The sequence below is a fragment of the Acomys minous genome (genome assembly GCF_964271855.1).
Source record: "Acomys minous genome assembly, chromosome: 8".
In the NCBI taxonomy this organism is placed as follows: Eukaryota; Metazoa; Chordata; class Mammalia; order Rodentia; family Muridae; genus Acomys; species Acomys minous.
This window is the reverse complement of record NC_140489.1, coordinates 33,138,890-33,154,976: the sequence shown is the minus strand read 5'-3', so window position 1 is coordinate 33,154,976 and position 16,087 is coordinate 33,138,890. Positions and strand designations below refer to the sequence as shown.

General features: G+C 43.1%; 2 protein-coding genes across 7 annotated transcripts in view; one reads left to right on the top strand and one right to left on the bottom strand.

Moving 5' to 3' along the window:
- The window catches only part of ENTPD5 (ectonucleoside triphosphate diphosphohydrolase 5 (inactive)), a 35,484-nt gene extending 23,292 nt beyond the window's left edge, over positions 1-12,192 (bottom strand). Inside the window, exons 1-3 of one of the 5 annotated variants that reach the window (XM_084792123.1) lie at positions 12,107-12,192; positions 8,310-8,388; positions 1,028-1,100 (exon numbers count right to left, since the gene is read on the bottom strand). The gene's annotated coding sequence lies outside the window, so the exon portion shown is untranslated. Of the gene's footprint in view, positions 1-1,027; positions 1,101-1,931; positions 2,100-2,129; positions 2,259-4,142; positions 4,164-8,309; positions 8,389-12,106 lie in introns of those variants that run through there. The other 4 variants (XM_084792124.1, XM_084792122.1, XM_084792126.1 and 1 more) reach the window with 4 other exon arrangements.
- A 10-nt stretch (positions 12,193-12,202) lies between these two features.
- BBOF1 (basal body orientation factor 1) overlaps positions 12,203-16,087 on the top strand; it is a 31,305-nt gene continuing 27,420 nt past the window's right edge. For both annotated transcript variants that reach the window (XM_084792104.1, XM_084792103.1), the window contains exons 1-2: positions 12,203-12,394; positions 14,686-14,914. In XM_084792104.1, coding sequence (XP_084648230.1) covers positions 12,339-12,394; positions 14,686-14,914 — 285 coding nt within the window. In that variant the 5' untranslated portion in view covers positions 12,203-12,338. The remainder of the gene's footprint in view (positions 12,395-14,685; positions 14,915-16,087) is intronic.

The following is a 16,087-nucleotide window of genomic DNA, read 5'->3' as shown; positions in this document are numbered from 1 at the left end:
CAGGAGACACCAGTTGGGAGCAGCTGGAGCAGAGAAAGCCATAAAAGCAAGTGTCTCAGAGATTTACACTGGGAGGAAGCCAGACTAGCTTAGAGGGTTAAAATGGATTAACACTGCTCAGTTCTTGTGCCTCAAAGTTTGTCAAATAAATATAATAGTTCAGTTTTAATTAGTTGGATGTTAATCACATTTTAAAAATCATCACTAACATAAATTCAAGGTCATCCTCAGCTACACACTGAATTTGATGCCTGGATATTTCCAGCTACCTCCTGGCTGGCTGTTTCCTCCTAGAGGTAACAAAAAATGCCACAGCTATCCTTTAACAGTTGTCTTGCTTAGTTGGCTATTATACTATGTTTTGTTATGCTATATTATATAATTATTCCAAACAGTTCTAAGTCTTCTGATACCACTTTCATTTCTGCTTTTTTTTTTTTTTTTGTCTTTCCAAGATGTGTAGCCTTGGGTGTCTGTAGACCAGACTGGACTCAAACTCAGAGATCCACCAGCCTCTGCCTCCCAAGTGCTGCGATTAAAGGTGTGTGCCCCCACCGCCAGGCCATTTCTGCATTTTTTTTATGTTAAGTCACAATTGTTGGTTAATTCGCAAAATCTGAGACCAAAGCTATTTCCCAGGCCTTTTATCCTTAATAGAACACTGGTGCATTGGGGCACCCAGATTGTGTGTCCTTGATTAGTCTCCTTTGATGACTGTTAAGAGCTGTTTAATCAACCCCTCTCTCCAGAAACAATACTTTAAATAAAGTAAAGCAAATGAACAGTAATTGCACTTGCAGTTAAAAAATATTTAAAAGAACTACAGTTATGCCAACATACTGCAATGGAGGTTGAGTGTCTATTCAAACAGCAGGGCTTAGCTTCTATCCTATGGCTAAGAAGGAAAGCTATTATCTAGGGAAAGAAACAATGAGGCCTGTTAATCTTTCAGAATCCCAAACAAAGAAAATTCCATCCCAGGAAACCAAGAACAGAAAGGGCAGCTGCCTGGCTGTGCTGTACTCACTCCTTAAAACACTCCCTTCGGCAGATTCTTCTTTTACAGCAAACGAGCTGGTCATGCAGATAAACTTAAATAGCTGAAAGCAGAAATATCGATTTAGATTTTCTTGTGTGTTTTTTGAGACAAGGCTTTTGTTATGTAGTCTTGGCCTGCCCAGTACTGTTATAAACAGTGCACCGCCGCACCTGGCTGGTCTAGGTTTATTTAATACTTGTCCCTCTTCTCTTTGAAATGCCCAGGCACCAGCTTTCTCTTTGAAATGCCCAGGCACCAGCTTTCTCAACCCATCACTAAACTCCGTCAGGGGTCACTCAGAGTTTCTGTATTACTGTGGTTTCCATAAACCTCTCCAATAAACGTTTTATTATGTAAACATCTGTTTTCTTCCAGAGAGGTTAAAAGTGGGGGAGCAGTAAGGGAAGTAACACATGCAAAGTATCTGTTTTCACGGAGTGAAAAACTGCAGAGTCATGCCCTGGAGGGATAAAATCGGACAATAGCTCAGGCACTAGTCCACTTAGCACAGTATAGGAGCTTGCCTTCCTTCCAAAGGATTAATCACCCACACTGGAGAACATGACCCAAGCTGCCAAGGACAGACTATTTCCCCAAATGTGTATATCACACAGAGGCTTCATTTTGTCCAAATGCGTCAAGTTTTGTATGCTACTCAAAATAATGTAGACAGTTGTTTCCTTTTTACAGACTGGCGAAGATACAACTGTATATTTAACCCACTCTTTTCCTAATTGCTCTCTTTTATAATCCCTTGCTCAAATCTCTTCTCACCCAACACAGTCCCTTCAATTGCTTTTAATCTTTGGTACCGGGCAGTGTATGATGCTCATCTCCTGTTTCAGTCTTTCCAACGGTGGCTTTGGTTTGCTCGTTTCTGTTAAGGTCTCACCGTGTGGTTCAGGCTGGCCTCTAACAGATCCTCCAGCCTTCATGTCTGGAGATCGTCGCATTTCTTTATCACCAGAGTAAACACTGGTCCTGCGCCACCTTCCCAGAGCTTTCCGTTTTGCTTATTCCCCAATCTCCTATACTCTCTAGAACATGGGAGACCACAGCATAGGAGGCCCAGTCTCCCTCAGGTACTCACCAGCTCCTGGCTGCCTGTTTCCTGAGTGCTTGCATGCTCTGTGGATTACCTTTGCTCTTTGCTCCTTGTGAGCCCTTCTGAAATAAGCCTACCTCACAAATGAGTCACCTGTGTTAGTCTGTAACTGTGGATTTTGCCAACTCATTGCCCTCTTTATCTTTCACCTTACCTTCTCCCTTTTTTTCTGCATACGTGATTGGTTCATTTACTTTTACAACTGCTAAATTCTAACCAACAGAATTATTGCTCATAGGGCAAAAGTTTCTTTTCTTTCTCCCTTTTTTTCGAGAGAAGGTTTCTCTGTGTAGCTCTGGCTGTCCTGGAACTCACTTTGTAGACCAGGCTGGTCTCAAACTCACAGAGATCTTCCTGTCTCTACCTCTTGAGTGCTGGGAGTAAAGGTGGCACCACACCTTTAATCTCAGGCCCATGTGTAGGTCAGAAATTTCTCAAGAACCAAATTCTAGTGAGGCTTGATAGAACAGGCCTATGATCCAAGCTTATGGGAGGTTGAGATATGAGGATTACAAGTCTGAAATCACTTTGGGAAAACAGCGAGTTCAAGGCCAGCATGAGCTAAGTAATGAGATCTCGTCTCAAAAAATAAGACAAACAAAAATAAATAAAAATAAATCCTTGAATTTTCTTTTTTGAAGATTTTATTTTTTACTGATATGTATGTGCCCACCTTGTTGGGTATGCCATGTGTTTGTGGGTGTCCACAAAGGTCAAAAGAGGGCACTGTGTACCCTGAAACTGGAGTTCCAAATGGTCATGAGCCACCACAGGGTTGATAGGATCCAAACCTGGGTTCTCTACAAGAGCAGCAAGTGCTCTTAACCACTGAGCCATCTCTCCATTAGATAAATGGTGGGAAAGTTAATGGCAATTTCCATTCTTGGGCTGGACTCTAGAAACCTGAGCACCGGCTTTGCAACCAAGAGCCTAATATGTCCAGCATCAGGCTGGAGTTTAGATCTATAAAGGGCATCGGTTTTTGTGGTGAGACTTGCTAAAAAACAAAACAAAACAAAAAACCCAAAAGACTGGTAGACTAATGGCTATAATGTGTTGAGATAAGAAATGTATGCAATGTGCCAAGGTGTGGTGGGGATGAGAGACAGGTAACTGCTTAAAAGGAGAGGAATGGGGTAGGTAGGCAGTAGATCTCATAATGGCTGGGAGCCACCACGTGGTAGCTGGGACTTGAACTCAGGACCTCTGGAAGAGCAGACAGTGCTCTTAACCTCTGAGTTTCTTAAAGGATGGGAGACCAGGGAAGATCCTGAATCAGAAAAAGGCATTAACCTGAAGAGGTGATGCACAGGAAAATCTGAGAATTCCTGAGTATGCCTAGAAAATGCAGATGTTCCAGAAGAAAGAGGACAAATGTGAGGAAGTAGGTCTAGAGGCAGATTTTTAAAGGAGTAGGCTTGTTTGTTTGTGTATGGTTCCATGGTGACACCCTAAGGTCTTTCTATTCCCCTCTTGAGCAAATAGCAACATTGATTAGCTTGGACAAAAGGACAATATTTACCAACAATTGCAAATAACAGAATAGGATAAGAGAGTAGAGAGGTCCACCTAACGTTCTTAAAACAGTAACATGGAAACCAGCTACTGCCAATTCATCTGAGGCCACAGCAAAGCTGTCTTTAACAAGGTTAAATATTAAGCATAGGGCAAGCTTAAAATGTAACTCGGATAACAGTTTTGAACTGTAAACTTGACTACAGGACTACATATGGCCAAAGCCACACCAAGCAAAAGGGAGGTGGGTCTAATAAGGTCAGTGTGGGAGAGGTCACTGGGGATAGCCTCGCCTGGGTGGGACAGAAATAACACCAAGGGTCAGAGGCGTGGAATGCCTTGTTCTCTGAACAATGCGGGCATATATGACAGCTTTTAGATTCTCAGAGCCAGGTGTGGGCCTGAGCACCTCAGACACCAATGAACACACCCCAAATGTGCTAAGGGAGCATGCAATGGAGAAAGGGGAGCCCCAAGCCTCACCGTGCTTACACTCTGTGGGCTCCAGGCCAGCCTGGTCTACCTAGCGAGTTCCAGAGTTACATGGTGAGAGCCTGTCTCAAAATTGAATTTTAAAAAAAGGCAATAAAAAGAAGAAAATCAGTAAAAATTTAATACTGGCTTTTAAAATCCCCTAGAGCTTTCTATTTTCTGTTAACAGTCTCATCATATCGCTTAAGGAAAATAATTAAAATTTTTTAAAAACTACACTTTCCAAAATATTCTACTCATTTCTATAAACAAAACTGAATAAAAAATTTTAAATAAAAGTCAGATACAATTCTGAAAGAGTAAGAAGAAAGTTGGGCAGTGGTGGTGCATGCTTTTAATCCCAGCACTCGGGAGGCAGAGGCAGGTGGATCTCTGTGAGTTCAAGGCCAGCCTGGTCTACAGAGTGAGTTCCAGGACAGCCAAGAATATAGAGAAACCCTGTCTCAAAAAACACCAAAACCAAACACACACACACCAGAAAGAAGAAAATAAGTCACTATTTCTTTTTTATTTATTTTCATTTTATGTGCATTGGTGTTCTGTGTATCTGCATGCATATCTGTGTAAGGGTATCAGATTACCCTGGAATAGGAGTTATAAACAGTTATGAGTTGCCATGTAGGTGCCAGGAATTGAACTCAGGACTTCTGGGAGAGCAGACAGTGCTCTTAACCTCTGAGCCACCTCTCCTGACCAGAATCATAAATTCTTTAAGGTCCTCCAATCCTCAAATCAAATACTCTAACTCCCACTAAAAGATTAGAATTGATGTGCTGGTAGTTATAACAAACATGACATTCTTTCTTAGACTCAGATTTCTTCCTTCTGCATTTTATATATTTATTTGGATCACTATTGCCCATAAGGCTCATTCTGTACAATGAAACAGTGTGGGTACTATATCAAAATGAATCTGGCAGTGAAAGCCTTCATTCTAAAAATGAATTCTCCATTGTTTTAATCTTGCCCTAGTGAGCTACAATGATTCCCTTCCAGAGACAGCTGTTACTATTGCTCCCTCCTCCTTCACAATCACAAGGTCTTTTCTTAGCCATGCATGAAGAATCAGTCTTTTAGATAAGAATACATCACTAATTGGAGAGCAGTTTATACTGCTCCAGTAAACAGATATAGTAAAAATATGAGGTGATAAGCTATCTCTACCTCTAAACTCCTATCTACTGTGGGAGGTATTTACAACAGCCCCTTTATCCATGGTTTTGCCAAGCAAAGTTTCAATTATTCAATAGTTGAATGTGGTTGAAAATACTAAAATGGAATATTCTAAAAATGAATATAGGTTTCAAATATCTTTTTATCAAAGCATAGTTATATTTCTTATCATTTATTATTATGAATTTCTTACTCTACCTTACGTATAAAACTTACAAGTACACTCAGGAGGCAGAGGCAGGTGGATCAATGTGAGTTCAAGGTCAGCCTGGTCTACAAAGTGAGTCCAGGACAGCCAGGGCTAACACAGAGAGACCCTGTCTCAAAAAACCAAAACAAAACAAAAACCTTACAAGTAAGAGTTTGGAGGAAGCCATTACATATAGGGCTCAGTTCTTCTTAGGATATAAAGTATAGTGAGAGTTTTCATTTCTTTAAAAACCCAGTTATCGTATGTGAATATGCTTTTGTTTTAATTACAAGTGTAGAATATGGGGCTGCTTCAGTTTGTCCACAGCCATTAACTATGATTGTCTCCTGCTCTACAAGGGTGTGATCAGTGCCAGCTGCAGAGAGTTTAATTCTGAGAACTCATGAGTGAGTCTAAATGCCAGAACCCTGGGAGAACTCAAGAGAGCCTGTGGTGCCTGCTGCTGCCCACTGGAGCTGCTGCTGCTGCTGGTTTGCTGGGCTGCTGGATATTCCAACTACAAAGAATGGTCTTGCCCCAAGGAACTATGTCCCTAACAGCAGGAAGTAGTCTAAAGAGACATACACTGCCCCTTTCCCATCTAACGTTCTTTCTCTCCTACCTAATGTTGAGGGGCGGGGGTTGGAGAGGAGGTAAAAGTATAAGAACCCAAATAAAATAGATTAAAAATACATGCCTTACAACTATGTAGCCTTGTAAAACAGTAATTACTAAAGTGTCCCAGTACAGCATATACTAAAATTTGACTGTGAGTGTCCACATGTGTGCACACATCTACATGTGGGTGCAGATGGAAACCAGAGGGTGACACATTCCACTTTATTGAGACAGGGTCTTTCACTGACTACAGAGCTCACTGTTTCAGGTAGGATGACTGGCAGCAAGCCCCTGTGTCTGCTCCACACCACTTGAGGTCAGAGTTTGTACCTCCATGCCTGACTTCTTGTGTAGATGCTGGGAATCCAAACTCAGATTCTCATGTTTACACAGCAAGCACCAAGTCAGAACCTTATATACCTGAGCTCTACCTTCCAAGCCCTTCAAAGGAGGTTTTCTGACACCTTGTTGACTATAAACACTTCTCCTGGCATCTCTTAGAATCCTAGGATTCTTTAAAAACAATCACAAGATGGAGAGGTGACTCAACAAATAAGAACTTTGCAGTTCTTGCAGGGGAAACAAGTTTGAGCTTGTTTCCCAGAGGCTCACAATTGCCTATAACTCCCTATGTAAACCAGGCTGGGCTTGAACTCACAAAGATCAACCTGTCTCTTCCTCCCTAGTATTGAGATTAGAGATGTGCACTACCACACCTACCCAGGGTCATTTTTCTTAAAGAACTGACTTTTACTTTAGGTTCATGGATGTGTTGGAAGAAATAATTAATAAAAATAAGATATTTTACAAAGAATTAACAGCTAATTAGCTAATAATTATCTATGAGAATGCAATATTTTTGAGACAAGGTAGCTTAGGCTGGCATTTATCCTTGTAGCTAAGGATGGCCCTGAACTTCTGGTTTCCCTGCTTCTACTTCCTAAATTCTGGGACTACAGGCATGCATCACTACACCCAGTGCATGCAGTGCTGGAGATCAAAGCGAGGGATTAAAGCATGGGAACAAGTACTCCACATCTCCCCCCAGACACGGTCTCTGTGTGTAGCCCTGGCTGTCCTGGACTCACTTTGTAGACCAGGCTCGCCTCGAACTCACAGCGATTCCCCTGCCTCTGCCTCTCAGTGCTGGGATTAAAGGTGTGCACCACCACACCCAGCTACTACTCTACATCTTGTATATAAATAAAACAGTGAATTTTAATTGATCAGTAAGAGTAAGTCTTGGCCTCCAGAATTCCTGATAGTGCTCCTTCAGGGAAGTGAACCAATCACATCATAAAACAATGTCTATTTAATAGAATTCTATACGCACATAGACATGAACCCCATCCCTAGCATCCACAATAGAAGGAGAAAATCAACTCCATGTGACTAAAAAAGTAGGATAAAAGAGACTCATTTCTGAGGCCAGGCAGTGGTGGCGCACGCCTTTAATTCCAACACTTGGGAGGCAGAAGCAGGCAGATCATTGTGAGTTCGAGGCCAGCCTGGCCTACAAAGTCCAGGACAGTCAAGGCTACACAGAGAAACCCTGTCTCAAAAAACCAAAAAAAAAAAAAAAGTAAAGAGAGACAGAGAGAGAGACTCATTTCTGTAATATTCAGAAATACTGATAAACCCCTTCAGATACAGTTTCCATAGTAACATACTCAGGATTCTAAAGGCTGCATGAAAACAAAATTAATAGCTGTTTTCAGTGCAAAACTTTCTCTCTAAAGTAAAACCCAGTAAAGTCACAGATAATTAATGATTAAACAGTTTTGAAAACACCTGGAGAGAAGATTAGGCTTACTTTTTTTTTGGTTTTTCGAGACAGGGTGTAGCCTTGGCTGTCCTGGACTCATTTTGTAGACCAGGCTGGCCTCGAACTCACAGCAATCCACCTGCCTCTGCCTCACGAGTGCTGGGATTAAAGGCGCACACCACCACCGCCCGGCTAGGCTTACTATTTTGATACAAAATAATCCTGGATTAAACGTATACCTGATAATAATACAGTCATTGAGGAAAAAAATGTATCTTTTGGTAAAAGGTAATCAAATTCAGGAAGGACATAAAACAAACAACTCCTACCCAGAAGTAAAAACATCTGAAGTACAAATTCAGCTTTAAGCTAGCAGAGATGGGACCCATGTCCAGATAAACAGTCTACTTACCAGGGTCATAATGATCATCTCTGCTTGATGACTCAGCCAAGATACTTCTCATTTCTGTGTCAACCAAGAACTGGGAGAACTGAACATAAAAAGTCAACAAAACACTAAATGACTTAGGTCTTTAACATTCCCAACAAGACCAAGTAATTTCATAAAACAAAGCATTTCCCTGAAACTCAACAGTTCTGGAAGGATATGGTAACAGACGAACAAGAACTCCCTACTGTGTACTCTGTACTATCAGTTGCTTTTTGTCAATAGATGACTGAATAACAATATCCAGTTCTGGGCTGGAGAGATGGCTCAGAGGTTAAGAGTATGGACTGCTCTTCCAGAGGTCTTGAGTTCAATTCCCAGCAACCACATGGTGGCTCACAACCATCTATAATGTGATCTAATGTGTGCAGGCGTACATACAGGCAGAGCACTGTATATGTAATAAATCTTAAAACACACACACACACACACACACACACTATCCAGTTCTTTGATGGAAAATGCGGAGGTTCAGAACACTGTAGTCTCTAGACCTACTTCTACCAGAATAAAATATTGTGGCCTTTCTCCTATGATTACTGTCATGATGCTGGCAAGGTAGCCCAGTGAATGAGAGTACTCGCCATGTAAACCCCATGACCTAAGTTCAATTCCTAGAACCCAGGAAGAGAACAGACTTCATGCACACATCATGTTCATACACACACCTGCACAGACATCATATTACACACGTACACAGAGTGAATTTAAAAGTTTCAAAATACATATTCATGTCTGACCACCTGGTACTGAATAACCAATGGAAGAGAGCTCTATCTATATGCAGAGAGAGCGTTCATATACGTTAAATAAATAAAGGTTATTTATGCTTGATAAAATACAATAAATTATAAATACTTTAAAGCACTATGCATAGCCAATGTGGTGGTGTACACCTTTAATTCCAGCACTCTGAAGGCAGAGGCAAGCAGATGAGTCCAAGGCTAGCCTGGGCTATATAGTGAGTTTCAGGACAGCCAGAGCTACATATGAGACACTGACTCAAAAAAACAGTAAAAAACCAAATAAAGTACTATGCTTATATTAAGAAGCTATTTTCTGGGTTCAGTGGCCCACACTTGTAATGCCATCACTTGGGGCAGGCAGATCTCTGTGAGTTCCAGGCCAGCCTGGTCTACAAATCTAGTCCAGGATAGCCAAGGCTACACAGAGAAACTCTGTCTTGAAAAACCAAAGAAGCGGCAGAATCACCTGGGCCGGCAGGGGAAGAGTACCGGAAGGGACCCGTGGGGCGTTTAGGGGAAAGGAAAGGAAAAGGAAGGGCAGAGAACCATGGCAGCTATGGCTGCTGTGGGCAGTGGTGTAGGGAGGAAGAGCTTGGCAGCCGCGGCTGTCTGCCTCACGGATGGCGGAACACACGTGGTTACAGTTCTGATGGAAAACCCCTATAAGGAGCCTCTTAAGTGTGTCTTGTGTGAGAAACGTGTAGCAGTTCTTGTCCCAGTTTATTTCTCCACTTACCGGATGCATTTACGGAAGACACATAACAGGTCTTTGTGGAAAGAAACAGAAAGAAGTAACAAAAGCCATTAAGAGGGCTCAGAAAATGGGGCTTATGCCAGTTACATACAAGGATCCTGCCTATCTCAAAGAACCTGGAGTTTGTTTTTGTTTTTTTAAAGATTTATTTATTTATTATGTATACAGCATTCTACCTGCAGGCTAGAGGAGAACACCAGATTTCGTTATAGACGGTTGTGAGCCACCATGTGGTTGCTGGGAATTGAACTCATGACCTTTGGAAGAGCAGACAGTGCTCTCAACCTCTGTGCCATCTCTCCAGCCTTGAACCTAGAGTTTGTAACATCAGATACCAGGAATAAATTTTGTAAAGTTACTGTTAATAAACCTGTAAGTGGTTACACAAAAAGAAAGAAAAAAGAAAAAGGAAAACCAAATAAGCAATCTTTCCAGGCATGGTGGTACCCTTCTAGCACTCGGGAGGCAAAGGAAGGCATATCTTTGTGAGTTCTAGGCCATGGAAATACACATAGTAAAGCTCTATCTCAAAACGGTGGGAAGTGGGTCTGGAGATGGCTATGAGGTTAAGAGCAGGTTTGACTCTCAGCATCCACATGCTGGCTCACAACCATCTGCAATTCTATTTCCAATGACCTCTTCTGAGGCACATAAGACATATACACAAGCAGAACACTCATATACAGAAAGTAAAAATAAAGATAAAAACAAACAAACACCAGAAGCTGGGTGTGGTGGTGCCTTTAATCCCAGCACTTGGGAGGCAGAAGCAGGAGGATCTCTATGTACTGGAGGCCAGCCTGGTCTACAAAATGAGTTCCAGGACAATCAGGGCTACACAGAGAAACACTGTCTCAAACAAACAAATAAGCAAGCAAACAAAAAGAAATGGAATAATAAAAAATATAAAAAACAAAGAAGCTATCTTATTAAAATCAGATTTTTTTATGTTTATGAGAATCTGTAGGCTATGTTCAAATGGTAAATTTGGGACTGGATTTTATTTACAATCAATTTTTGTAACGAAGTCTAAATATACACATTATGACTGACAGATGCCCTATCCTTTCTGCTTGTTATCAACAGGGTGGTTTATAGACTGCTTCTCAAAGGTAACATAAGGTGATTCTACTCATGGGTTCATTAGTGTGTCACACGTAGAGGGGAAAATGCACTGGAATTATGGTCAAAATAGGCCATAACCATGCTTGCAGAAGGTTCAAACGGTTTTCAAGGACCCTTACCAAATCTAACTGTAAAATTTAGAAACTACATAAGCCACGCCCCCTAGAGGTGAGGTGGGGGTAACTAGAGAATTAGAGGTCAAAGACTTCACCTTAGAGTTAGGGTGTAGTAACTAAGGTCTCCCTAGAGAAAGGGGGGGGGGGCGTGTCTAACAATGATGTTTCAAATAAATGTTAAATGTAATTTGAAATGGAAGATGATGCAGAGCAGAGCTTCACTCATAAGTCTCCAATTGACTTAGCAGCCACGACACCTGTCTTCAGTAATGACTCACTCACTCTTACTGAATGAAGGCATAATCACAGGGTTCCTCCTCTGAACAAACTGTAATACTGGAGTACTCCGTTTCCGGAGCCGGGATGCGAGGCAAACGCTTGCAACTTTCTGCAACTTGCAGCAAAGAGACTAGACTCTAGTTACCAGAGTGTGGGGGCGGTATCAGGAAACAGAAACCCGGGTCGGCTTGAGCCAAGCACCTGCCACCTCAGACACAGGGACAGACAGTCCACCCCTCCACACCGCTCAGGGCAGGGGGCCCGAGTCTGAGTGCCCGCCCGAGCCCACCGACCCGCGGGGCTGACAGCCTCCCTCCAGCCACCGCCCTCGGAAAAGTCAACTGCCTCCCTGAAAGCGTTTGGCCTGGGATGTCCCCGGGTGAGGCGTCTTCTACGGAGCCCACGAGACAGAGGCGAGGACGGAGGGGAGGTAAGCGTGAGACGGACAGCGCGGACGCCGCCGAGGCAGAAGCAGGGACTCGGGCAGGACCGCCACGGTGGCCGCGCCAGAGGCGTGGAGGATCGGCCGGCCCGACTGGAAGCGCTTCAAGCCCCACAGGCGCGGCTCCGACTTGCGCAGCGCGGTCGAGAGCAGCCGGGAATCGAGCCCCCTGAGGCCATCTCCTGAGGCTAAGACGCCGCGGCCCCGCGCCGGACTGCCCCGCTCCCGCCCCTCCCGAGCTCCAGACCTCCCGCCCGGCCCCAACCCGAGGAGCGCCGCCGACGCTCGTGCACACTCACCGCGCGCGCGCGCCGCCCTGGCGCGGACGCCCGCCCGCCGGCCGGCCCGCCGCCTCGGATCGCCCTCCGCCCCGCCCCTCGCCGCGGTCACGTCACGCGCGTGCGCCCTCCGCGTGCCCTCAACGGCGCGGAGGACGTTGGCCCTTCGGCGTGGTGGTTTCCTTAGAGACAGAGTCGGCCCAGGTGGCGGCCACCAGGACACCAGGACGGTGAGACTCCTGGAGAAGTCAGAATGCCTGCCAAGGACAAGAGGAAAGGCAAGAACAAAGGCAAACAAAAAGACAAAAAGTAAGAGCAGCGGCGCAGAGGCCCCCTTTCCGCGCGCCTGCCCTCGGGGCATTTTGAATCTAGGGGCGTGCTAACTGGACGCCACCGCTTGCCAGGCTTTTGAGGACAGCTCCTGTTCTTTCTTGGCCCTATCCTCTGCGAGAGACTGATAAGTGCTGTAACCCTATTCTAGCTCTAGTCTGAGTGGTTAAAGTTGTTCCTTGGACCTATCAGAAATCCTTTTTGGATCAAAGGGAGAACGCGACGAGACTCATCAGGTCCCCTTAGCTACACTGGTGCTATTTTAGCACTAATACCATGGTGCCTTGGAGTTTCTGCTAGAATGCAACAGACCTGCTGGGCTACCGGGTGGTTCCTCAAGACTTTGAAGTTCAACACCACCCTATATGGGGCCCGCAAAGGAATCCCTTGAATTTGTGATTGTAAAGTGAATTCACTGAAGACAGATTGAGTCGCACACACCTGCGGTGGCATTGCTTTGGAGGCTGAGGCAGGAAGATTACAAGTTCTAGGGCAGCGGGCTACATAGGGAGACCTTGTCTTTAAAAAATAGAGAGAAAAAAAGCTAACTTGGTCCTACATACAATCTCCTAGCCAAGTAACTTAGGAGAGTAATTTCATAGTACAGAAAGCTTTGGAGATATTCAAAGTACTAAAGGAGAAAATCACCTGTCATCGTACAATCCGTAGTTAACCACTACTATCATTTTTTATATTTTTTTTGCTGTGTAAAATGATACATTTGTAGGCTCCCCTACCCCTACCCCAAGAATCAAACTCAGGGCCTCCTGATAGACAAGCATTCTACCACCAACCTCTTGTATTAACATAGAAATATTAGGTGATTGAGAAAATGAAATATAACCAGCACAGCCTACAAATTGCCAAGGGCTTATCATATTCCTTCAACTCACAGCCGTGTTTTATATTTTGGGCCCTCCATCTTCCCTGCATATGTGAATAAGGAGGAACAATAATATACTTTGTATCCCGTAAATGTTCCCTGGGTCATTCCTTGAGAGACCCTACTTGGTTTCTCCAGTAACTTAGAGACATTTGCTTGCATCAGGTATTCTTGATGCCGTCAGGTGGCAATTGGAGAAAGCATCATGTCACTAGTGCCTCAATCACAGCGTCAAGGGACAGCAACTGCCAGGTCAGGCTGGAGAACTGGGGATGGAGCTGGCTTGAATTTAAAGAGACCAAAAGTAGGTGTGCAAAAGGGGCTAAGTAAGAATGAGGAGCTGAGAGGATATGGAAGGTGATAGGGAAGGCAAGATCTACTTACACACTTTCAGGAGACTATTTAGGATTCAAATATAGGTAGACCTTTTAATGCATTATTTATATAGTAAATGCCTACCATAGGGCAGTGTTTTGTTTGTGTTCATACACTATTTATTTTCAAGGATTTAAACTTTTGAATCCATCCTTTTACTATTTTTTTATGTTCTGGGGATCAAACCGAGGGCCTGATATATGCTCTTACATTAAAAAAAATATTCTCAAAGATTTTTTTTCATCTCTGTATAAATGATTGTACTGTGTGTGACACATGCCTTTAGCCTCCGCACTCAGGAGGCAGTGGCAGTTGGATTGCTGTGAGTTCGAGGCCAGCCTGGTCTACAAAGCAAGTCCAGGACAGCCAAGGCTCACAGAGAAACCCTGTCTCAAAAAAACTAAAAAAAAAAAAAAAAAAAAAAAAAAAAAAAAAAAAAAAAAAAGAACCACAACCACAACAACCAAACAAAACAAAACAAAATGAAAAATTCCACTGGAGGGCTGTAGAAATGGCTCAGAGGTTAAGAGCACTGGCTGCTCTTCCAAAGGTCATCTTTAAAGCCTGGTATATTGTGGTACCAACAAGTAAAGGATTTAAAAAGACTTGATCCTTTGTCCAAAAAGTAGCTAAAACAAAACAAAATAACAAAAACTGGGGTGGAATGGATGTGTCTTCATGCAGAAATCTAACCATAAGGAGTGGATGGAACCCAGGTTCACAACTGAGGGAAATAGTGGACAAGACTCAGATGTGGGACTAGCTAAACAGAAGAATATGGAAGAGCGAAGTAAAGGAGACAGAGCTCTAGGAAATGCATTTGGCCTCTTATTTCCTCTTTTGTTTTTCCCATCCTTTAAAGTCATACTTGAAAACCAAACAAGCAAACAAACATAGTCATGCTCCGAAGTTAATCTCTTGAGGAAGAAGCACCAATTTAAGTCAAGCAAAACAAAAGAGAAATGGTAATAGTGAAGGAAGTCACATACTGTCAATATGTCCTCTTCTGCAGGAAAGTAGTAACAGTAGAGGACAATGTGGTTGAACAAGCCAAAGCCAATGCCTCGCTTTGGGAGGCCAGACTGGAAGTCACAGAACTCTCTAGGATTGAGTATCGTGATACTTCCCGAAGACTGGCAAAAAATAACGAAGACTTAAAGAAACAGCAGTATAAACTGGAAAAAGATACTATGTCAATATTAAGCTACTTGAAGAAACAGGATCAGGAAAAAGAGAATATGGTAGGTAGACAGACAACTGTGGACCCCACAGCTTCCCTCTGTGTTTATGTGACATGGTTATAATTATTTTGTAAGGTCTTTGTTTGTTTGAGACAGAGTATGTCCATATAGCCCTGGCTGCCCTTGAACTCACACATACATGACTGCCTCCAAGTGCTGGGATTTTTTTTTTTTAATTAACTTGAAAGATTGTAAGACCTTGAAATCTCATCACATAGTTAGGACATTGTAGTTAACACTTAGCTATACTTGAAGCAAGCTGTTATTTCAGAATGGCTTTGCTATCATTGCTTTTTCTCTTTCTTTTTTCTTTTGGTAGTGTTATTCACATTAACCAAGATGAAAGCAACTTAAAAATATCACTGGAAGCTGGGCGGTGGTGGCACATGCCTTTAGTCCCAGCACTCAAGAGGCAGAGGCAGTTGGATCGCTGTGAGTTCGAGGCCAGCCTGGTTTACAAAGCAAGTCCAGGACAGCCAAGGCTTACAGAGAAACCCTGTCTCAAAAAACTAAACAAACAAACAAACAAACAAAAAACAAACAAAAAAACAAAACAAAAATAACAACAACCAAACAAAACAAAACAAAATGAAAAATATCATTGGAGGGCTGTAGAAATGGCTCAGAGGTTAAGAGCACTGGCTGCTCTTCCAAAGGTCATGAGTTCAATCCCCAGCAACCATGTAATAGCTCACAACCATCTATACTGAGATCTGGTGCCCTCTTCTGGCATGCAGGTAGCTGGAGAGATGGCTCAGAGGTTATGGGCACTGACTGCTCCTCTAGAGGTCCTGAGTTCAATTCCCAGAAACCACATGGTGGCTCACAACCATCTATAATCGGCTCTGATGTCAGGTGCAGGCAGAGCACTGTATACGTAACAATAAATAAATAAATCTTAAAATATGGCTTAGCAGTTAAGAGTGTGCACTGTTCTCCAGAGGACCCGAGTTTGGCTCCCAGCACCCACAGGAGACAGCTCATACTGCCTATAGCTCCAGGGAGAGCTGATGCGTGTTGGCCGCCAAAGGCCACACATGCGGCCAGACTTCAGAGACAACACATAGTTTTTAAAAAAATATGAAAAAACAACTGACAACTTAGAAAAAAAATACCTATTGAAAATAAATGGATAGAGAAAATCAAGTGAGGCTTGATGTGGCTATATACATT